Below are 23476 nucleotides of genomic sequence, written 5' to 3' on the forward strand. Positions count from 1 at the left end.
ACGCTTAAGAACATGACATGGTTACCAACACATAGTCTAAACACGTGTCATTGGTCACTGAAAACAAAGCTAAAAGGTTTAGGCCAAGAAGGACCCGAGTTCAAATCTCTGGGGACTGTGTAAACAGCACGACATGGTCACACGCATGCCTGTGTGGTGGGGGGCGCAGAGACAAAATGTCACTGGGGCTTGCTGACTGCAGCCTAGCTCCAGGTTCAGTTTCTGAGACATGTCTCAGAAAGTGATAGGCAAGACAACACACACGCACACAAACACACACACACAGCCAAACAAATACATAAAAAGACTTTGTTCTCAACTGTGGCTGGAGTTTAAAACTGACTGGAGATTAGCCAGTTTCTCCAAAGAAACACAGGCAACAGGATGCACACACCACCCACAAAACATACATACACTTACTTATACATGCATCTATACATGCAGATCCATGGGACTATCATCAAACACAGCTCACACAGTTGTGGGTGGTAGCAAGTTCAAAACTCAATAGCAACCCGAAGAGTTGGGAGCTTAGCTGGGATAAGGTGACAGAATTTCTTCCCAGGGAAACCAGAGATTAGCTGTGATGGTTGTCAGGCCCTTTGTGGTCTTCACACAATAATCCCTTCCTTGAGGGCACCTCTTCCTGGCAGTAACCCTGCCCATACCTACAGCACATCTTCCCAGTACTCCATGAGCATCTGATGGAAAGTCTGGAAGGACCCTCTAGCCAGGGGACACCTGGGTGCTAAGAAGGCTGACAACTCCAAAGGCCAGGCCCTGGGGCACCAAGTTAGCTCTAGAGGAAGAGAATACCTGGGTGCATTTGAAAGAGGCCGTCATATTTTCATAGAGAACATAGAGATCACAGAATAACCTTCGCTGTCCATGTTATCTCCTCCAATCACCTCTCTGAAGGCCCTGCCGCATGCCCTGGGTCAGCTGCAACACTAGCACCCTGCAGCACACCTATGAGAAGGAAACCCACAAGCCTGCATTGGAACTGCACAGCTGAAGACCTGGATTCAGTGGGCCAGCCAGTTCCCTTCCCTCTACCTCAGGGATAGAGGACAGAATAGAACCTGTGACATCAAGATGTCATTCACAGAGGTGGCAGACCACACAAGAACTCTGACCAAGTACCAGCTCCAAATGAAAACCTGAAGGTGGTACTAACTGACTGGCTGGGGCTGTCACTGGCCACCTAGTCCCACCCTGACATCTCTGTCACTTGGTCACTTGGTGTCCAGCGAGGACAAACACAACCTCTTCTTCCCTCATCCCAACAGCTCACCAGTTTATCTCAGAGATTAGAATATAAACTGCAGTCCAGTGATGGAGAGAGGAGAGAGGGAGAGAGAGAGAGAGAGGGAGAGAGAGAGAGAGAGAGAGAGAGAAGCATCACCTGTTGGCCACAAAGCGCCACCTGCTGGCCACAAAGCATAGATTTCCCAGCCCAGAGCACGGAGCTCTGCATCCAAGAAACACGTGAACGCAGGGTCCATGAAGTCCCTTACTACACTGAAGAAGTTCAGCTTCCGGGATCTGACCACAGCTAACTACAGCACACAGTCCCAGCCACTAAGAAACCAGGCCTGTCCCTAAAAAGGCTCCCATTGTTTCTAAACATTAAGTCCTTGGAACATTTGTACAGGTCACCAAGAGTGCGGTGTGGCAGATGCTAAACCTTGACACACACACCCACTGATGGGAGGCCTGAACCTTAACCCCCGCTGATGTGTGGAGGGTGGGAGATACACATCACAGGTCCACCTCCTGCCTCCGCCTTCCTGTCTATACCACACAGCAGCTGAGACGGTGAGGATGGGGTCTCAAGTTAGGAGGCAATGGACAGGGTCCGATTGCTCCATTTGACATTGTCTGTAGTTAGCAAGAAGAAAGGCCTCATGGGAAGTTCCCACTGTGAATAACTGTCCCCCCAAAGCAATATTTATCACGTTTCTTGGATTGGGGAAGTGGTGCTGAAGTCATCTTCCAAACATTTAAAAAGTTGTATCTTTCAAGAATCATGCTTCCCCGTGAGAATGTGACGACAGGTGTTCGTCCTTGAGCTCAGGAATCAAGGACCCTAAGCTGCACTTCCTGATAGCCTCCTGGGCTCCCTTTACAAGTAGCAGGGAATTCTCCCTCCCCCTGGAGAATACAGAGACACAAACGCAGACTCAGAAACCCTATGAAAATCCTGTCTTGCCTATGTCCTTCTGTCTGTCCATTCACGTCACTCCTGATGTGGCGGCCATTGAGGGGGGTCAGTCAGCTACTTGATTTTGACTCCCCTCCTTCCCTTTTTCATCTCATTTTAAAATAAGAATGTACGACGTTGGCCAGGGTACACTACCTCCGTGTCTTTGGCCAGGTCATGCTTAGGGGTGCTATCTCTAGTCACTCGCAGTCCACTTGTGAGCATTGCCAACATCTGTTGGAGCAAACATCCATCCTTCTAGATACAAGTTGACCCAGTGCCTTTAAAGCCCATGCTGGGCCTTGTACCCCTCCTTCAGGGAATGGCCCACTTCCCACCCCATGGCTTTCAGGCAGGCCATCTACTCTTCCCCTTCCAAGCCAATGGCTAGCAGAAAAGCACCAGCTTCCCTGTGGCTCAGGGAGACGGAGCGCTGGCTGGTTTCCCTCCCCTGACCCTTGCCCTCCTCACCAGAGATAATGGAGTCGTTGAGCGCCTCCTCATCCTGATACAGAAGCAAGTCATCCTTGAGCTCGGAGCTCAGTATCAGATTCTCTTTGTTCTCCTCCGAGTCTTTGGCGGAAGTCCACTTGTTCTCAGAGGCCCCGTCAAAGCTCCACATCTCCTCCCTCTCCTTGCCCCGCTCCATGCTGGACGTCCTGGACAGACGCGTGTCCATCCGCTTCTTTGGAGACCCTCTGCATTCCCATCCTTGAAAACTAAGTGGGAAAGATGGCTTGTGTTACACGTGCCCATTTTGCTAGAAACACATAGGAATCGATGCAGGAGCTGGTGGACACTCCAGTGGCGGTGGCCTGGGATGCTTTCTCAGCTTGGACCTGGGCATCTTGTGCAGAGAGCTTTGAAAGGAACCTGGGGCTTTGAACTTTTAGTACTTGGCTCTGCAGTGTATCCTATCTGAAAAGTGGGCATATGCAAAACCCTGCCAAAATGTGTAGTTCAATCATTCAGACCAAGGGTTTCAGAGACCTGAGAAAGACATTGCTTTCCTCCAAGATGCCACCAAACTAGCATGTAGTCACTCTCCTCCAGCAAGGGCCATTTCCTTCACACCAGCCATAAACCATCAAAATCAAGTGAGCTGTGGGCACAGGGCAGCTTGTAATCTCATCATTAGATCCCTCGGCCTTCAGAGGCCTAAGCTAAGAATAACCCCTCTCCCAACTATTCTCTCCCAGGAGGACCCCAACCCCACCCACCAAGGGATCATGCAGGAGTCTCCTGATTAGTTTTCCATATACATGACGTCTGTCCGACTAAGAAAAATCAAGATGGTTCCAGTGGAACAAGAAACCCAGTCCAGGCCCTGCGTGACTAGGAAGCATTCCCTCAGGGCTGGTCCTCATTGGTATCACAAGGGTGCGGGATTACAGCCTCACCTGTCCTGACGGTGCTTTGTGGCCAATGCCCTGTGGAGCTCCTCAATCACGCGACTGGGGGGCAGTGGCCGGTGGACAGTGGTAAGATGAGGGGACCCTGTGGGGGTGGCAAGCTGTCCTCGGAGTGCCGGCTCATTGCTCTTCATGCTGGGGCCTTGGAAGAGCGCAGCTTGCCCTGAGGAGAAGCAGGAATGGACACAAGTGTCACCTTCCACACAGGGACCAAGGCCCGGAGGAAGATGTAAGGTGTATCCCTCCCACCCTGCCAGGCCACCTGGCCTACATGGACGCTCCATTCCAGACTCTATTCCCAGGAAAGAGACCAGGACACAGCTACCCAAGGTCCTATATCTATACTGTCATTCTATTAGGGGAGAAGTTCTGGGCAAACAGCATCCCTTCTCTCATCACTTTGAGGAGTCAGCTTCCCGGACTTACTCGTCGCTACATGGGAATCATAGATACTTCCAGAGCTCTGCAGCCACCCTTCCTGCTACCTCTGCCCTCCAGACACCACTGTCCCCGTTCACATCCAGCAGCCTCCCTGCACCTCAGCCCTTGGGGCTCCTTCTGGATTGTGAATCTTGTTGCATCTTTCTCATCTTCCTTTTGAGGTGACGTAGACTCATGGTCCAGTCCCAAAGTCCCTTGGGCGGCCATGCTCAGCCCCCTGGCATCATCTCTTTCTGACCCCCATGCTACTCTCTTCAGTCTACCCCACAAAGATTCTTCTAATTCCTGAAGCCCTGTGCTGGCCCAACTCTGTTGGGGGAGGCTGCTTGTTTGTTTCCCGGCCACCAGACTCCTGAAATAATTACACAGAAATCTGTATTAATTGCAATACTGTTTAAGCAATAGCTTAAGCATATTTCTGGCTAACTCTTATATCTTAAATTAACCCATTTCTATTAATCTGTGTATCACCATGAGGCTGTGGCTTACTGGCAAGGTTCTGGTTTGTCTGTCTCCTGCGGGTAGCAACATGACTTCTCAGCATTTTATTAAACCAATACAAGTGACAAATATTTACAGGGTACAAGACCATTGTCCCACAGAACAACTCTGAGTCATTAAAAGCTTTTCTTCTCTATCCTTTCCTCAGCGAGACCTTCTCTGCATCTTGTGTAGAACCCCAAGGACCAGTCCAAACAGACCATCCGACCTTGTCCTCCTCAGCCACGAAGGAGAGGCTTAGTCTTCTCTACAAATGTGATTATCTGTCACCCAAAGGATGAGCAGTGCCTGTGTGGGCAGATGGGACAGGGCTTCGGTTCCTCCTGGGGACATTTCCTGCTTGAGATGTCTTCCATGCCCTGAACACCCACAGGGATTCTGTGTTCCCAGACCCCTGTTTAGTCAGCATCGCCTCCAGTCCTTAGCAGAAACGTTGTACAAACAGCAAAAAGGAAGTGTCACGGCTTATCCACTTACACGGCAGCCGGCCTGGGACTGGCATCTCACCAAAGGTCTCTCTACCACAGTCAGTCACGTGTGTATCAGCCCAGCACAATACAGAAACAGAGACCAATCCACAGCGGGCACAAGCCAGCACCCTTCAGGATCGTGAGGAGCATGCTACCCCCCCTGGCAGACTAACATGTGTCTCCTGTGCCTCTTACTGCTCCCACTTCTCAAAGGGAAAAACTGAGGCTCAAGGATGGCTCAGAGGTGTTGACAGGAGGCACCTGCTCCAATCACACTTAGGGGAGGTTGTGGGACCCTGTAGTAGAGTGGGCTATCAAAACAGGAGCAGGCCAGCAAGGATTTGAGCTAAGTAGCCTCTGGAGGCCAGGCAGGCGACATGCAGGGAGCCACAGGACTCTGGAGCCACAGTGAAGGGAGGAGCAGTGGCGGAGCCATGGACGCCCACTTTGACCCTCAACAGGGCTTCCAAGAGCCAGGGATCTTCACCATGATCCAAATAGGACCAGCATGGCTGGGAAGATGGTTCAGTTGGTAGAGTACTTGTCTTGTGACTACAGAGACCAGAATTCAGCTCCCAGAATGCTGCAGAATATTTGTTTAGCTATGCAAAGGTGTGCTACATTTGTTCAATTATGTAAAGATGGGCTGCTGTTTCACCTTGCCTGCCTAAGGCACCTGATTGGTTTAAGAAAAAAGCTGAATGGCCAATAGCAAGGGATGAGGTACAGGTGGGATTTCTGGGCAGGGAAGGTAAGTAGAGGAGAAGTTTAGGCTGGAGGGGGAAAAGAAAAAGAGACACCAGGGAGATGGCAGGGGTCAGCCAGCCAGACATGGAGGAAGCAGAAAAGTTGGACATACAAAATGAAAGAAAGGTAAAAAGCCCTGAGGCAAAACATAGATAAATAGAAACAGGTTAAATTAAGTTAAAAGAGCTAATGGAACAAACCCAAGCTAAGGCCAAGCTTTCATGATCAATAATAAGTCTCTGGGAAAACCAGGAGGAACCAAGGCAGATGTGGTGGTTTGAATAGGAATGGCCCCATAGGATCATAAATGTGCATGCTTGATTTCTAATTAGTGGAACTATGAGAAGGGCTAGGAGGTGTGGTCTTGCTGGAGTGGGTGTGGTCTTTCTGGGGTGGGTGTGGTCTTGCTGGAGTGGGTGTGGGCTTGTTGGAGTGGGTGTGGGCTTGCTGGAATGGGTGTGGTCTTATTGGAGGATCCCTGTCACTGGAAATACAGGGCCTTTGATGTTTCAAACACCCTCAGCAGGTCCAGTGTCTTTCTTTCTGCCTGCCTGCAGGTCAGGATATAAGTACCCAACTTCTTGCCATGATGATGGTGGACTAATCTTTCTTCAGAAACTGTAAGCGAGCCTCTCCCCCACAGACACACATCACTGAAAGCTAGTTTACAAGTGTGGCCACGGTCCTGGTGTCTTTTCACAGCAACAGAACAGTAATCAAGACATCAAGACAGTATCAAACAGCAGAATAAGGTTGCTGGCTCGAAGTGGGGCCCAGTCATGTTTGCAGTGACCGAGCAGAATTTGAGTCCATGCCAGCTGCAGGCTCTGTTACATTCCCTAAGTCCTTAGTGTTGTAAACTGGGCAGAGAATGCTTGCCCCTCCTCTGTCAAGGCTCAGCCTAGCGAGGGATGTTTGTAGTGTCTGTCTCACAGAGTGAGGGGCCTCACCAAGCTGGGTTCTGCTCTCTAGTGTCTTTTTGTGCCCACTGCTTCTAACAGGAGCACATGGAAATGAGCTCTTAGAAGAGAAGAAAGCCACCACCCAGTGACTAGCCTGCCTACCCAGATGAGTAAATGTCGACTTCCTACAGTTAGCTCCCCCCCCCCCCGCCCCGTGAGGCCAGAGCTACAGAGAGAGATGACATAGGAGCAGATGACAAGGGTGCTGTCACATGAAGAGCCAGGGCCACCCTGAGCTCTGCCCAGATGCACGCACAGAGACGTGTGGAGGAGGGAGTGGGGCACTCTCAGGGAGCAGAAGAGACAATGCAGGCATGTGTGTGCATGGCAAGGAAGGTTCCATCCTGAGGGCTGACTGCATGCCCTGGATTGGGAGTCTAGAAGATTCTCCTCTGACTGGCACAAAACCCTCCCATCTGCTGAAGGGAGCCCAAGCAGTCTGTACTCAACAACCATGGCCTCGTAGGAACTCTCTCTACAGCCAGTGGGGCCCAGGCACAGGCAAAGGTGAGAGTCAGCCTGAAGTTGGAGCCAGGCAAGATGGGCCGAAGCCATGGACAGAGAGGAGGGTAGGCGGGAAAACAGAGGGGAGGAAGGGCATGCAGACTCACCTGTGACAGGTTTTGTGGCTTTACAGCTGGCCTTGGGTGGCGGGGTGGGCAGCAGTGGAGGGCTGGGGAGCTGGCTCGCAGATCTCTCCAGGGGTCTGGGGGGACTGTCCGGGGAGTCAGACCCAGCTAAGGCTTGAGAGAGCTCATCAGTGGTGGGCAGGAGGCTGCCAGCATCATCTTCTTCAGCACTGGACGCAGATGGCATCTTGGCTGGTTCAAAGGCAAAAAATAGAGTATTTAGACAAGGCTGTCATAATAGGCCTGGGAGAAAACAGGCTTTTTCTGCTTCGTAAGGGGCCCTTGTCCTTGATATATCATTGCAGTGGGTGACCAGACCGAGTACCACACTCTTCCGTGGCTCTCGTGTATTCTTCCTGGCACGGGTTTCAGTCCTGCACAGTGATTTATTCTCTGGGATCTGCTTTCCTCCCAGGGACTTGGATTATTCATCCTGATTGGACTCCCAGTTGCCACAAGAAAGGTTCAACATGGAGACAGGACAGCCTGGGCTTGGGGCTCTCATGCTGGATGAGCCAGCGGGATCAGTGTGGATCTGTCTGCTGTGCTGAGGTTCCATCTGAGAGTGGGCTGAAAACGCTGATGTGGGCCAGTCTCACAGCCCTGTCTCCTATGGATAGACCTTACCCTGTCTGTCTGTCTGTCTCTCCATTTCAGTCACATGCTATGAGGGAAGCAGTCCAACCACTCATATGTCAGCCCCTCTACCTTGCTTCAGCTGTAAGTCTCTACAGACCCGCAGTCCCAGTTACTCTAGAGGCTGAGGCAGGGGCATCACAAGTCCAAAGACCGTCTGGGTGTCAGAATAAGTTCAAAGCCAGCACTGGTAACTTGTCAAGACCCTGTCTCAAACTGAAAGGGAAAGAGGGCTGGGATGTAAGCCCACGGCAGAACCCCTGCCTAGCACATGTGCAGCCCTGAATCTGAGCTTCAGTACCACAGAAATAAAAGAATTAACTAACACAAATTAACTCATTGAACACAGTCCCCAGAGCTGTGCCCCTGTTCTCTGACTCCTTTCTCTTCTACCTGAGAAGTCTTTCCCATCCCTCATCATGGCTGCCCTGCTAAGTCACTAAGCGCTAATTCTCCTCTTGGCTTTTGGCTCTCACACGTCCCTGCTACCCTGGACATAGCTGCCGGTTTCAGTGTTCTTTGTGGGCTCTGCTCCCTGTACCCACCCCTTACTGCAACGTCACCTCTGGGTCTTCCTCCCCAGATACCCTTTGGGTAGTCATTCCCATGTATGGTCCTTTGGCTTCAACATCCTGCCCTGCCCACTTCTCTTTTGATGCGATTCTCCCACTCCCCAGAGGGGCAAACAGCCTGGAGGCCCACGTATATCCTTGTCTAACTCTTTTGTTTTTTCTGTACAGCAGCTGAACCCAGAACCTTGATGTGCTAAGCAGGTGAAGGTTTCTAGCTGGGGCCTTTTTCTTTCTTCGTGTGTCTGTTGCATGGACACACAAGTGCACGCGTGGGGTGGGCAGAGCTGCTTCCTTCTTCCACATCCTTCATCTTGGCTGTCAGCAGAAGATGGGGCAGATGAGCCGGGCAGTGGTGGTGCATGCCTCTAAACCCAGCGCTCGGGAGGCAGAGGCAGGCGGATCTCTGAGTTCAAGGTCATCCTGGTCTACAGAGCGAGCTCCAGGACAGCCAGAGCCTTTACATCATGTCTTCCTCTATTGCTCCCTATCTCCCACAGAATCTACTGCTTGCCATTTCAGCTCTGCTTGCCAGGAAGAGTCTCCAGGATCCTGTCTCTGTCCCCCACAGCACTGGGTTTGGCCACATCATTCACCTTCTGCATGAGTTCTGGGGATGCAGACTCAGGTCCTGATGGGGCGGCAATCATTGCACCCACTGAACCATCTCCACAGACTTCCTTTGGCATCTTATGTGGGGACAAGATGCCACTAAGTTGCTTTGACTTGCAATCACCTTCTTCGGCTTTCCTATGGGTGAGATGGCAGGGTTGCACCTCCAGGTTGGGCTTCACCAAAACCCCATACCTCTTCTACTCTCATCAACCCTCCTGCTGAGAACCACCTGGCTCCAGGCACTTCCCAGACTGAAGCCACAGCATGGGAAGAGGCAGAGCCTCAGCCTTCCCTGGGATGAGTCCCACAAGGCCCAACAGCCGAGAGCCAAGTGCCCCCGCCATCCTACCTCATCCACTCCACACTACAGCCCATCTCTTCCGTGCAGTTCATGGACAATTCCTGTCAGCTCCGCCTCCATCCTTCCAAGAGAAGTCACTATCCCCACAGAAAGCTGCCAGCAGCCTTCTGGGATCTGCTTCACCTAGGTTCAGGCAGGCTTCCTTCCAGCCTCCAAACCTCAGTCTTGCCTCTTCCCCAGCCCAAACACCATCCCCTAAATCAGAGATGGGAAGTTTCTCTGTAGACAGCCAGATGGCTTTCAACATGGATTATATGGGCTTTGCCACAATTACAGCCTCTGTTGGAGTAGGAAGCTCCGGAAGGTCTGGCTAACCCAAACAGCAAAACCTCTCTTGGCTTCACACGAGGGTGGACATACGGCTGCCTCTCACTCTCAGCACTGGGCAATAGATCAGTGCCCCATCCATGTGTTAGCCACAGCCACAGCGGCCACTGACACCCGGGAAGCAGCTAATGTGATTGGAGGCCTGGAGCTCAGTTGTTTCACACTGATTAAACAGTCACGTGACTAGCGGCAGGCACTGAGAGCAGAGAGCCCTGGGTTGCCTGAGGAAGGTCCAGGGTTCCAGGGCCATCATTCTAACCAAGAGGAGATGGGAGGCAGGGCCAGACTCAAAGGGACAGTGGGAAGGACCTGACCTGGGGCTACAGAGTGGAAACTCAACACCTAGAACATTCCAATAGTCAAATAAAGGTTTATCTCCTGCTTGGCTCTACTTGGGTCTGTAGAATGTTCTAAAAAGGCTCAAACCTGGCTTCTGATATTCAGAATTCTATGGTATTAGGGAAGCAACTGTTCTGGCTTGGATGTGGCAATGACCCCTACCCCAGGCTCATCATTTGAACACTTGGTCCCCAGCTGCTGGTACTATCTGGGGAAGGAACAGGACCTTTAAAGGGTGGGACTTAGAAAGAGGAAGCAGATCTTTGAAGGACAGTCTTTCATGTTTATAGTCTAGCCCAACTTCCTGCCAGGGCCCGCTTCCTGCCAATGTCTGCTTCCTGCCGGTGTCTGCTTCCTGTCAGTGTCAGCTTCCTGCCAGGGCCCGCTTCCTGCCAGTGTCTGCTTCCTGCCGGTGTCTGCTTCCTGCCAGGGCCCGCTTCCTGCCAGTGTCTGCTTCCTGCCAGTGCCCGCTTCCTGTCAGTGTCAGCTTCCTGCCAGGGCTCGCTTCCTGCCAGTGTCTGCTTCCAGCTCTACTATGAGATTAAAGGAAGCCCCACTCTCCTGGCCCCATTGAGCTGCCTGCCATCATGCCTGGTATACGTCCCACACCATGAGCCAAATGGTATGTCCTCCTGGACACTATAGAGAATGAAGCCAGGAGACACGGCCTCTCCCAAACACAAGAGCTGGGGAACATGGACCTCAAACCAAAGGAAGGCCGAGCCTGCCCCTTTGACAGTCTGCACCCTGGATGCTGCAGTATTCAGCCAGGCTTCATTTCTTCCCTAAAACACACACACACACACACACACACACACACACACACACACGGAAGAGAGAGAGAGATCAAGTGTAGGTGGGTCAGGTAGCAAAGCAGATGTCACCTCTATTGCATCTGTATTGTGTGTGTGGTTTGTATATATGAGTGTGTGTATGTGTGTTTGTGATTTGTATGTGTGTGTGTTTGTGATTTGTATGTGTGTGTGCTCATGGTTTGTGTGTGGTTTGTGTATATGTGTATGTGTATGGTTTGTGTGTGGCTGTGTGGTTTGTGGGAGTGTCCTTTCCAGGGTTAGGCTGGCTGGCCAGCAAGTCCCAAGGGTCCTCCTGTTCCCTCATCATCATCCTTGCTTGTAAAAGCAAGCAGCACTGTGCCCAGCTTTTTACATGGGTACTAGGACTCGAACCCAGGTCCTCATGCATGGCCAATGCTCCCCAGACAGAGGAATCTTCTCTTGACTTTGGGGACAGCAAGGACAGCAAAGGCACCTGTTCTGAGTAGGAGTACATACCTACATACCTGGAGCTGCTGTGGGGAGTGGGTACCTGTAGCAGAACCCTGAACCTACAGGGCAGGATGACGCCCAAGTGTGACCCAGGCATGTCTACACAAACAAGAAAGGGGCCAGGGCCCATGTCAGCTATGTACTTCCCAACGACTTCTCCCTGGCCTTACTCAGTTCAAGGAAGATCTGATTTTTGAGAGAAAGCATCTGACCCTGACCCTTCTAGAAGGCACCTGAGTGTTGGGGACAGGGGCTTGCCCAAGGTCGGGGAAAGCTTAGGCGTGAGTGTTCACCTGATCTGTTCACCTGAGACTCTGGATTTCTTTGCTGTCACGTGACATCTGTCTGTTATGAAATCAGCTCCATACAGAAGGACAAGGCCCAGATGCAGCTGCTCCCTCCAGCACTGAGCAGATGTGGGACAGTAAAGAGAGCTGACAGCACTGGATCAGCGTCTGGCCTCCCTAGCTCTAAGGGAAAGATGAGGACCATGGTAGCCTCGGGCTTTAGTCACCAAATAATAGCCCAAATAGGGACCAGAAGGTAGAACATAGGCTCCAAACCCCTCGACCTCCACAGGAGGGGGCAAAGCCCAGGACCAGAAACAGTTTGTGTTGTGAGTGACTGTCCTCCGAGCCAAGCAAAGCAGTTGCCATCTTGGGAATGTCAGCTGTGCCCACTTCGGAAAGGAGCCCCCATCCCCGCTGGGTGTTCTGACTGTCTATATGCTCTCATGGAGAGGCGGGAAGGCTCACAAGAGCCTCACCTGAAAACCCAGCCGCTTCCTGCCCTCTACTGCACTCTCATGCACGGAAGAGCAAAAGGACCAGAATCCTCAGGAGCCACAGACATGATTGTGGGTGCGGTGACTCTCCTGTCATTCCAGCCTGGTGAGGCAAGCCTGCTAGTGGAACCAGCCATATTGGCGAGCTCAGGTTTGACTGAGAGACTCCGCTTCAAAGAACAAAGTAGAAGAGTGACCAGAGAAGATTCCCAATACCAAACTAATGCCTCCACATGCACCTGTACACACCACACACACACACACACACACACACACACACACATACACACAAAGGGGTGGGGGGATAAAATCTCTCTCGAGACCGAGGATGAGAAGTCCAGGAAACAAGGCGTCATGGAGATGTCTTCTATCTGCCCATATCTCTCATTACGTCTTCTCGCAGCCCCAAGGACTCAGGATCCACCAACATCTCAACTGGGAAAATGAGAAGCCTACATCCCTGACTCACACGAGCCAGGCATCACCCCGACTGACCACAGCCCAGAGCTTGCCATCAGCCAAGTCCCTTGCCACTCTTTGCTGGGCTTCCTGCTACCTTTGGGCTGTGCTCAGGCCCTGGGAACCATGCCAGCTGCCATCCTCCTGTCTCTCTAGCCCACACAGGCCATATTTCACCATACTCAAACCCATAGTCTCTCCTGCTTCTTAGAGGGTCAAGGTCACCAGCCCAGCCTGTGAGCAGTGGCAGGGAGCAATCTCTAGCAATGAGCTGGGCCCTTCACTCACACACCCCTGGTGATTTGGGGCAGACGCACTTTGCTGTCTTAATCAGATGCCCCAATTCCTGAGACGACAGCATTCGCTGTGATGCTGCACAGAAGTGACTTTTCAGTCTGGCCCTGTTACTGTGTATGCGTGTAAGCTGTTCCCCTCCAGGGCCGAGCTTCCCCTTCCTCTGCCAGGATCTGTCCTGACTTGGCTCTGAAGGCCAGCATGGTGACCTCAACAGCAGGAGGCCATCCCTAAGCCTTGTACCTGGAAAGCCCCTGAGGTCAGACATGGGTATCACCGGGAACTATTCAGAGCCAAGTGAGAACAAAGAACTACCAAGAAGTGTTAGTTAGCAGTGGAGCTGAGAGCAGAGACCCAGACAGGCAGGAATACTTGAAGGTCAAATCCAGGGCTGGGGAACAGTGAGCACAGAATACAGGCTCCACTGTGCCAACCACAGCCCTATGAGGTCAGCTGCCTGGAACTCAAGGGGTAACAGCGAGACACAACTGGGGCCTTTCCTCCCTGGGTCCACAACTCCTCAGACTCCAAATTCCCGTTATGTCCCCAAGCCAAGAGAGACTGGAGAGGCACAGCCACCCAAGAGGCAGAGCTCACACCATGAGCAGCTGCCACCATTGCAGGGAATCTGGGGAGAGGCAGCTGGGGAAGGAGAGGTCAGGGAGCAGAAGCCCAGAGGCTTCACCCCACTGCCTGGATTCCCAAGACCCCTAGAAAGTTGTGGGGTTCAAACTCCAGTCCCCAAGCTGTTTAACATGGGTTCAGGCATGGGACAGCTTGAGAGAACAGGCTCCCAGGGCTACAGTGACACTTCAGAGGATAGCTTAAGGTGCTGCTTGGTCAGGGGGAGTGTGGGGCCTGAGCGCCTTCCTGCTTTTCTTCTTGTCACCAAAGGTCCCCACTCCTCCTTTAAAACAAAAGCACCAGCCCGATCCCCACTCCTCCGAAGCTGGCTACTGTGAATGTGGTCCCGAGTCCCTTTGTGCTCTGCACAACCCTGATGCTGACCTCACAACTCTTCCCGTGTAACAGAGGACACAACAGCTGCTACCTGAGAAGCTGCTGAGAGCCTAACTCCAGCCACAGCACAGCACGGCTCTCCCACCTCACACACTTGCTCTGGCATCTCAGGGAAAGAGACCATCTGCTCCAGGACACACCCATTGGGGGCTGGCTGTGTATTCGGTGACTTCAGGGGGAAAGTGGCAGGAGGCCATCCATGGCCATCCTAGGTCCCTCACTCCTCCCACACCCAATTTGGGAGGATCCAGGAGAAGAGAATTCCAGGGGACACTTAGGTCTCTCAGCCACGAGGCTGAGGGTGGCAGAACTGAGGTACCCAGGCTTGACAGCGAGGTGACTGTCTAAGCCCTTGGTGAGGAGTACTCAGACTGCTGGGTCTCCAGCTGGTACCTGTGTCATCCGGATTGGCATCGGAGGGCAGAAGCTCATCCTGGGTGGCCTGGTCTGTCCCACTGGCCAAGGGACTTCCGGGCTGGACACCCTCCGAGGTCGGTGTCTCCTGCTCGGCAGTGGACGGCTCACTCTGTGCAGGTTGGGGGCCTTCATTGGGACTGCATGCTTTACTTTCAGAATCTGTAGAGAAATTGAGCCAGCAGTCAGTCATGTCCCGTTTACATCCTTCTATCAGGCAGAGGCCTCCTGCAAAGGATGCCACGGATGCCCTGACATGGAACCCCACACTCCACAGTTCCTCTCTCCACACTGTGCTTTCTGATGAGCCCGGTACCCTCACACCCAAGGGCCATTCTCCATGTGCATCTCAGTACTTTAACACCTTTGAGAGATGGGTGAACGCCCCACCAACTCCCAGCCCTTTGCCATGCACTTTTAAAATGGTTTCAAAAGTCTGTCTGTCCCCACTGCTCCCTCCTGTACCTGTACCATGGTCCTCATCCTAACAACAGAATCGGGCAACTGAGCCAGGAACATCTGACATGTGGCAATAAATGTTGATGGCAGGTATCCTCGGGGTGCTGGAGTGACTGCAGGGGTGCTAGAGTTGTCCCATGGTGGCTGCAGACAGCTGTCTTCTCCGTACCCACCACTGACTATCAGTCACCAAGAAGCAATGCCTGTCAACCATGTACTACGTGCCTCGAGATTAACCTTTGCCCCAGGTGGTGAACGTGCGTCTCAAACTCAGCAATGGTCAAGGCCAAGGATGGAGGGAAATAGTGAGAATTTACACAGCATATTTCCCAAAGCCAGCCTCTTCTTGTTACTGCAGCTCAATGGCTGAGGTATCTGAGGGTCTGTCCTGTGGCTTGTCACCCTCAGGATGGTTTCTCATTGGAAAGGGCTCAGCCTTTGAGGGCAAGAATTAAAACAGGGACCCTAAAACAATTGGGCCCATGGGATTAAACATTCCCTAGGAATTCAGTCTGGGAGGGAAAGCCAGAAGCCCGGCACCAGACAGGCTCGCTTCCCAGGGAGGAGACTCACCCCTTTCTGGGGGCTTATCTCACAAGTAACAAGTAAGTCACCGCTTGCGTGGTTCCTAGTTTCCATTTCATCTTCCCTACAAGATTACAGCGCAGAGGCAGGGTGGCAGTGAGGAGGAGAAAGCTTCCTGTCCCGCAGCTTTGGCCAAACTGTAAGCCTGAAGCTTACCCGATAGGTCGGACAAGCCAGCCAGTGAACACCAGAGGCCTTGCAGTCTGTCTCCTGGGTGGTGGGCGGGCTCACAGGCAATGCCGCCACACCCAGATCTTCTACTTGGGTTCTAGAGATAAGCTATTTGCGTGGCCAAAGCTTTACCAATTGAATTACCTCCCCACCTAAACAATGAGTTTCCCTTTGCCGATATTGTTACCCAATCTCTTTTGGAATATGGGGAAACTGAGGCAGGAATTTCTAGGCCCCTAGTGACTATCACAAAGTGACTTTTCCGGTCACACAGCTTCAGGGACACTGATCAGAATGCCCAACCCAGTATGATGGAGGGAACTCACATGGTCTCCCATGAGAAGCTCTTGGTCCCCAGTTTATGCAGACAGACACAACACAGTGTGGCCATATGGTCTGCAGAGATTTCAAAGCCCTGGGACACACCAGGGTGCTCTTCTGGCTATGGCTTCCCACACTGGCTTCCCTCATAGGAGTAGAGAATCATTCTATTTCAGGGTCAAAGACCCCTTTTACTAGACAGTCTTGCCTACTGCACTGGGGGCTCCAAGACTATCCACTTCATTTCCACAGGGTGACAGCTCACTGCTGGTCCACAGGGTGACCGCTCACCGCTGGGCCACAGAGTGACCGCTCACCGCTGGGCCACAGGGTGACTGCTCACCGCTGTCCACAGGGTGACCGCTCACCGCTGGGCCACAGGGTGACTGCTCACCGCTGTCCACAGGGTGACTGCTCACTGCTGGGCCACAGGGTGACCGCTCACTGCTGGCCACTCACTGCTGGCCACAGGGTGACCGCTCATCGCTGGGCCACAGGGTGACCGCTCACCGCTGGGCCACAGGGTGACCGCTCACCGCTGGGCCACAGGGTGACCGCTCACCGCTGGGCCACAGGGTGACCGCTCACCGCTGGCCACAGGGTGACCGCTCACCGCTGGCCACAGGGTGACCGCTCACCGCTGGGCCACAGGGTGACCGCTCACCGCTGGGCCACAGGGTGACCGCTCACCGCTGGGCCACAGGGTGACCGCTCACCGCTGGGCCACAGGGTGACCGCTCACCGCTGGGCCACAGGGTGACCGCTCACCGCTGGGCCACAGGGTGACCGCTCACCGCTGGGCCACAGGGTGACCGCTCACCGCTGGGCCACATGATCTACTCTTTCCCATGCTTTCATCTCACGAAAGCCCTGAAAAGCCTCAGAAATCTCTTAGCAGACCAAAGGTGTGCAGCTCTGGATCACGTGTGGCCTCTGGCTCTTGTGGCCAGGGCCAAATCTGGGATAGCCAAGGACATAGGAACAGACACCACCAAGCTCAAGACTGAAGGTTAGTCCCCTGTGACTGGTTTGCTTGTTCTCGACACATCTCTGAGACGGTTTCTGTTGCCAGGCTCCGCAGGCATTGTGAAAATGTCATTGCTCTAGAGGCCGACATGACATGATGCTGAGCTCGGTGACCTGGACATCGTGAGGCATCTCTGGAATCTGCACGCAGATGATAAGGCTGATTAGTTTCCATGTGGGAACAACACAGGACGGGGTGTGCATGCTCCTGTGTGTATGTGTGTGTGTGTGCTCCCGTGCATATGTGCTGTGTCTGTGCTCCTTTGTGCATATCCATGTATATATGTACATACACATCCCACAGAGCACACAAGTGCTTTCACTGTGCACGTGTGCTGTATGTTCATATATGTACACTGCATGCGTGCTCTATGTTCACACATGTTCTCTGCGGCAGGGGTGCTCACTGTGGCTGCTCGGTGAAACGATCTGACAGACAGGGGAGGGTCTGCTTTACTGTCACCAACATGCCAGGAATGCAGGTATTCAAAAGAAACACTCTTATCCTCCATTTGGCCAACAACGGTCCCCAAGGGATTCATTCCCCCAGGGATCTCATGTTAGGAGGAGAAGGTGAACCTGGGTCATCTAGGGGGAATTTGCCTCCCTGGAAGAGATTCCACACAGTGCTGACAGCTTGTTAGACCTTGCTGGAGAGACAGCCAGGGCCTGAAGGGGCTGTGGGGTCACACCCTGACCAGGATGGCTATGCTGTGCATCCTCCTGCCTTTGGTTTAAAACTAAACTTCTTGCCAGGACGTAGGGAGTCGTTGGACCGCTCTGTTCTTCCCACTGAATAAATACTTTTTTTTTCCTCTATTGTTTTGCCTTTAATTGGCCTAATTGAGGACAGGTTGATGAATCTGGCTTCCTAGAGAATGCCAGAGTCCAGGCCCTGACCCTAACCACCCCACTAACTCTTACCAACACCAGGATGGGGGCTGTGCCAGAGACAAGTGAGCACGTGGTGGGTCCTGCCACTCTGAGCCCCCCACTGCCCTATGGGAGTGTGAGCAGGGCAGCTGCTCACTGCTTAGGTGGGCTCGAGCCTGACAAAGGGCCTGTGTCTGCTGTTGGTGACAACTGCATCCCCTCATCATCAGTATTAACAAAATACACAAACAGCAGAAACCATCACTGAAGTCAGCCCAGCGGGTCCCAGCGAGTCTGCACAGGCCGTACCTGCAGCTCGGCAGCCTTGCTGTCCCGTTCTGGGCTGTGCATAGAGCTCCTGCCCAGAATCACACTGGGTGGGGCTCATGCCCTGGTCCTCTCTCACTGGGTCAGCTGGCCTCCGTCATTGCTGCTGCTCTCTTCCCAGAGCGGCAAGGGGGATGCAGAGCTGTGCAGCTGTTATCTACTGAGCAGCTACGTGAGAGGAACCTGACACAGACATGCCCAGAAACACACGCGTGCATGCATACCACACCGTGTGTATGCAGACATACAGAGACCAGACAGGCTTCCACTGTCACAACCCTCATGACTCCCAGGTAATGAACTCAGTAACAACTAATGTGTCTCTTATAAAGTAACCAATGCTGGGAAACCAGAGTCCTTATGTTACTGAAGAAAACATAAAGTCAACAGGTGAAGGTAAGGGAAGAAGGGGAGGGAGCCATTCAGGAAATGAGTATTGTCCACACCAGAAATGGGCAGGACCTTATTCCTACTGAGAAGGTGGGTTAGAGACATTCTCAGACGTGGGAAATGGGCAGAGGAAGCAGAGTGGGAAAAGATCACCTCTCCTCCCCACGGCACAGTTGTCTGACAGTGCCACAGATAAGGTCCCTCCTGCAGCCCAACAGATAACCAGGCCGGCAGAGATGTGAGGGGCAGGGGGCCAAGGTACTCACAAGGACGTGCAGGGTCACTCCTGCCATCCCTGTTCAGAGGCCAAGCGACCCTCTGCCTGGTTGCTTCAGAGGCAAGCTCCAGAGAGTGTGTGTGTGTGTCCACTTACAGCTGCGGGTGTTAGGAGTGTGTGTGTGTGTGTCTCTTTACAGTTGTGGGTGTGAGGTGTGTGTGCATGTGTCCATTTACAATTGTGTGTGTGAGGTGTGTGTGTCCATTTACAATTGTGTGTGCCCATTCACAATTGTGTGTGTCCATTTACAATTGTGTGTGTCCATTTACAATTGTGGGTGTCCATTTACAATTGTGTGTGTCCATTTACAATTGTGTGTGTCCATTTACAATTGTGGGTGTGTATCCATTTACAATTGTGGGTATGAGGTGTGTGTATCTGTGTCCATTTACAATTGTGGGTGTGAGGTGTGTATGTCTGTCCATTTACAATTGTGGGTGTGAGGTGTGTGTGTGTCCATTTACAGTTGTGGGTGTGAGGTGTGTGTGTGTGTGTGTGTGTAGCCCTTTACAGTTGTGGGTTTGAGGTGCAGGATTTTCCAGGAAAAATTCTTGGGTCCACTAAGGATTCTGGGCACATCTGGGGACATCTGTGACCTCCCTCCTCACTTCCTCTTTGGTAGCCTCCTGAGCTGCCTGGTGATGAAGTCTGGCCTCAGTGTAACAGGCTCCATGAGGGAGGTTGACCACAAGGGGGCACCCCTGGCTGCAAACTGATCCCACTTGCCTGGGAGAAAGCGGAGCTGAGCTGGAATCCACAACCCCGTCAGAAAAAGCTGACCCACGTCCACCCCCACAGGGAAAGGTGGAGGTGCTGGGGTCCATAGTCTTCATACTGACCCCCCACCACTGGACTCCAGAGCTCTGTGTCTTGGGTGGTTACCAGGTGCCATTAAGTCCAGTCTGGGCTAAGGTTAAATGTCACCCTGTGCTTCAGGCCTCTGCTTAGGTTCCTCTCAAGGTGGCACTTCCCCAGGCAGGGGTCTGCAGCAGTCTTTGCAGACACTTTGTGATGCGTATTTAAAGACAGGCAAAGGGCTCACAGCATGGGAGTCAGTCCTAGGAAAAGAAGGCTCCCTGCCTCCAGAGACAACCCCTGTGGCCCTTGTCTTTGCAGCCTGAGACACTGGTTTTGTTCACAAGCTCTCTGAATACTCCCAGATCCCCTCCCCAGACAGCCTGGACATGCCCCTGTCGCCCATTTTCTGCCCTGACAGCCTGGACATGCCCCTGTCGCCCCAATCTCTCCCCTGAGGGCCTGGACATGCCCCTGCCACCCCAGCCCTGATATGTGCAAGAGAGAAGAAAAGGGCATTTTGCACCTTTGCCCTATTCTCCCTCACTGTCCTCCAGTCCTTCTGGTCCCTTCCCCTAGCCCCTGCATGGTGGGACCTGACACTCAGTGCTCCCAGGGCTGCTAGAGAGGCAGTCTCCACGCCCAGGAAGCTGGAGTCAGCTGGGGAGCCCCCACCCTAGAACACCTCATTAAATGTTGCCCACTAGCAGAGGTCTCCTGAAAGTGCCCAGGTGCAGCTCAGTAGGTACAAAACCAGCTCCCATGCATTCCTGTGCAACCAGACGAAAGCCGAGCGAGGCATCTAACTCACCTTCTGTCCACAAGCAACATCTCTCAAACCCATGCCAAGGCCTCCAAGAGCCCCACGTGTGCCCGCCTTTACCAGTCTTCATTCACTTGGGATGTACATTTGTAGGGGCCCCTGATGCCTGTGTCCCACAGGCTCTGTATTCTGAGAGGACAGCGTCTCAGCGGCTGGCGTGTCTGCCAACTAACACAGACCCTGGCACACAGCGGCAAGTTTTGCAGCATCCGTTCACACCTGAATGCTCAGCTATCTAGGATGGAGACAGCTTCAGGCCACTCCAGTTCCTGGCCCAGTCGCTCAGCAGGATTGAAAGGCTGTTGTGTGGGAGGCAGCCTTCCACCTGCTCCATGTGTCCCTGAACTAAGAATGGATCTCACATCTTTAAATGGTTGGGAAGGAAACCAAAGGAAAGATAATAGTTCACGATTCATGAAATGATTGAAAATTCAAATCTTTATGCCCATAACCACACCTGCTCAGTATGTATTTTTCTGTGGTTGTTTCTGCCTCAGAGCAGCAGGGATGGGTTACCACAGCAGACTGCAGAACCCCTGTGATCAACCATCCCCCCACAACTCGGGCAGGAGTTTAAGTCCCTAAGTCATAGGTTAGCGGCATTCAGAGGGTAGAAACTCAAACCAACAGTCAGGTACCTGGAAGTGGTTGGGGTTGATGCGGCTCTCAGGTTGGGGAGAAGGAGAGACACTGAGATAGAGACGGGGTACTCATACACTCAGTTATAGCATGGAACTTCTGTTCACACAACACTGTTCTCTGCCTTGGCATTCTGCCAGCAAGAAGACTGTTTCAGTGACCGTTCTCATCTCCATGACCAAACACCTGATGAGACATAATTTCTGGAGGCCAGATCATTCGAGCTGCCATTTGCCATGGCAGGAAAGGCAGAGAAGACTCATTTATGTCCTGAGTTCACTTCCTAATTCCTGGTACTTGGGTCAAACTGCAGACACCAGCAGAAAGGGGGAGACAGGAGTGAATGCACACAAGCTCCACAGGTGCCCGAACCCCGGAGGGGAGCTTACTCTAGCCCAGGGAGAGTTTAGAACAAGGAGGGATTGTGAGCCCATCCCACCATCCAAGACTTACAGACCCAGAGAGTCACAAAGCACAGAGGGCAAGGGTCAGGAGCTGACGGGAAGAGAAAGACAGAACTGAAGTGTGCTGGTCCCTGTTACCTGTGCTGACACTGACCAATCTGAGCACAGACGTAGTCCTGTGAGCACAGACGTGGTCCTGTGAGCACAGGCGTGGTCCTGTGAGCACAGGCGTGGTCCTGTGAGCACAGGCGTAGCCCTGAGAGCACAGACTGGATGAGACCTGCTAGACCAGCACCCAGAGACCCAGGCTTGCACCGGGCTTCTGCTTGCATCCCACAGCTCTGTGTGGGTGTGACATCGGCACCCAAAGGCAAGGTGTGCAGAACACCCAGCCAGCCCAGAGTCAGAGATGCTAGCTAGGTGGCCACCACAGGTATGGTCATCATTTCAAATTGAGGACTTAATGTGCGAATATGAAGAAAACTTCACACTTAAAATCCGTGGCTGCCACTTAGAGACAGAGAGGGAGGTTCAAGAAGCGCCCTCCACCTGCCCTAGTGAACAGTCACTGGAAACACCCATGGAGGAGGTGGGTGCTCTGTTACCTTGGCTCCTGACTCAAACCATCACTCCACTCTTGGAGAACTGGAGAACAGCTCCCACCTGGCTCTCACAGCTCCGAAGGATTTCCCGAGCTCTAAGAGCCATCAGACTTGACAGGCTTCACCATGGTCCCCATGCCCCTAAGGGCAACACCTCTTGTCCCTATGCTCCTATGACGCCACCCGGGGTCTGCTCTGCCCCAGGGAACCCACTGAGGTCTGCCACCTTCCTGGGAGTCCACTTACCTTGCTCCATCATCTCTAGCAGCCCCTGCTTGATGAGCTCCTCCCGGCCTTGCCTGCCAGCCATCTTCTTCTCCAGCGCTGCGGGACACACAAAGGCCTAGTTAAGTCACAGCGGAGACAGTGTAGGCCACCACACCACCGCCACGTGCTCTTGGTTAACAGGAAGAGACAGAGATGGGGAGACAGTGTAGGCCACCACACCACCGCCACGTGCTCTCGGTTAACAGGAAGAGACAGAGATGGGGAGACAGTGTAGGCCACCACACCACCGCCGCGTGCACAGGAAGAGACAGTTAAGTCACAGCGGAGACAGTGTAGGCCACCACACCACCGCCACGTGCTCTCGGTTAACAGGAAGAGACAGTTAAGTCACAGCGGAGGCAGTGTAGGCCACCACACCACCGCCACGTGCTCTCGGTTAACAGGAAGAGACAGTTAAGTCACAGCGGAGGCAGTGTAGGCCACCATACCACCGCCACGTGCTCTCGGTTAACAGGAAGAGACAGTTAAGTCACAGCGGAGGCAGTGTAGGCCACCATACCACCGCCACATGCTCTCGGTTAACAGGAAGAGACAGAGATGGGGAGACACTGCAGCGATTCTGGGTTTACATGGAATAAGCAATGTCCAAAACGCCAGCCACAGGAAAGTGGGTCCCGGGTCAAGTTCGAGAGATCGTTTCTGCAATGTTCTGCAAGGTACTCTCATGATAGCTCCAAGGCCATGCTCACCCTCTGCGACAGCTCCTTCACTCACAGATGATGGAGCCACCCTCCCTTTACCGGCAGTGCTCAGGGTACCCTGCTGTGGCTAGTGCCAACTTTTACTGACTCTGATGGTGTATCTCCTCAGGAAGCACCTTCCAGGGATCCACCAGATGTACTGTGGTCAACCCTCTTCTGGCCGTCCCTGGGGTGTTCCCAGAAGACATATGACACTGCCGCACTGATTCAGGTCAACCAGTCACACACACACAGACACAGAAACACATGGACACACACACATATAGACACACAGAGAGGACACGGGACATTGCTTTCACTGACTCAAGTCAACCAATCACACAGAG

At 53.0% G+C, this 23476-nt stretch overlaps 1 protein-coding gene across 3 annotated transcripts in view; it reads right to left on the bottom strand.

Moving 5' to 3' along the window:
* The window catches only part of Phactr3 (phosphatase and actin regulator 3), a 200122-nt gene that overhangs the window by 45403 nt on the left and 131243 nt on the right, over window positions 1-23476 (bottom strand). For all 3 annotated transcript variants that reach the window (XM_041641932.1, XM_041641931.1, XM_041641933.1), the window contains exons 3-7: window positions 22408-22485; window positions 14449-14631; window positions 7348-7557; window positions 3604-3778; window positions 2675-2922 (exon numbers count right to left, since the gene is read on the bottom strand). In XM_041641932.1, coding sequence (XP_041497866.1) covers window positions 2675-2922; window positions 3604-3778; window positions 7348-7557; window positions 14449-14631; window positions 22408-22485 — 894 coding nt within the window. The remainder of the gene's footprint in view (window positions 1-2674; window positions 2923-3603; window positions 3779-7347; window positions 7558-14448; window positions 14632-22407; window positions 22486-23476) is intronic.

The sequence above is a fragment of the Microtus oregoni genome, unplaced genomic scaffold (genome assembly GCF_018167655.1).
Source record: "Microtus oregoni isolate MIOR12 unplaced genomic scaffold, Mior012 000071F_ref0000514, whole genome shotgun sequence".
Taxonomy (NCBI): Eukaryota; Metazoa; Chordata; class Mammalia; order Rodentia; family Cricetidae; genus Microtus; species Microtus oregoni.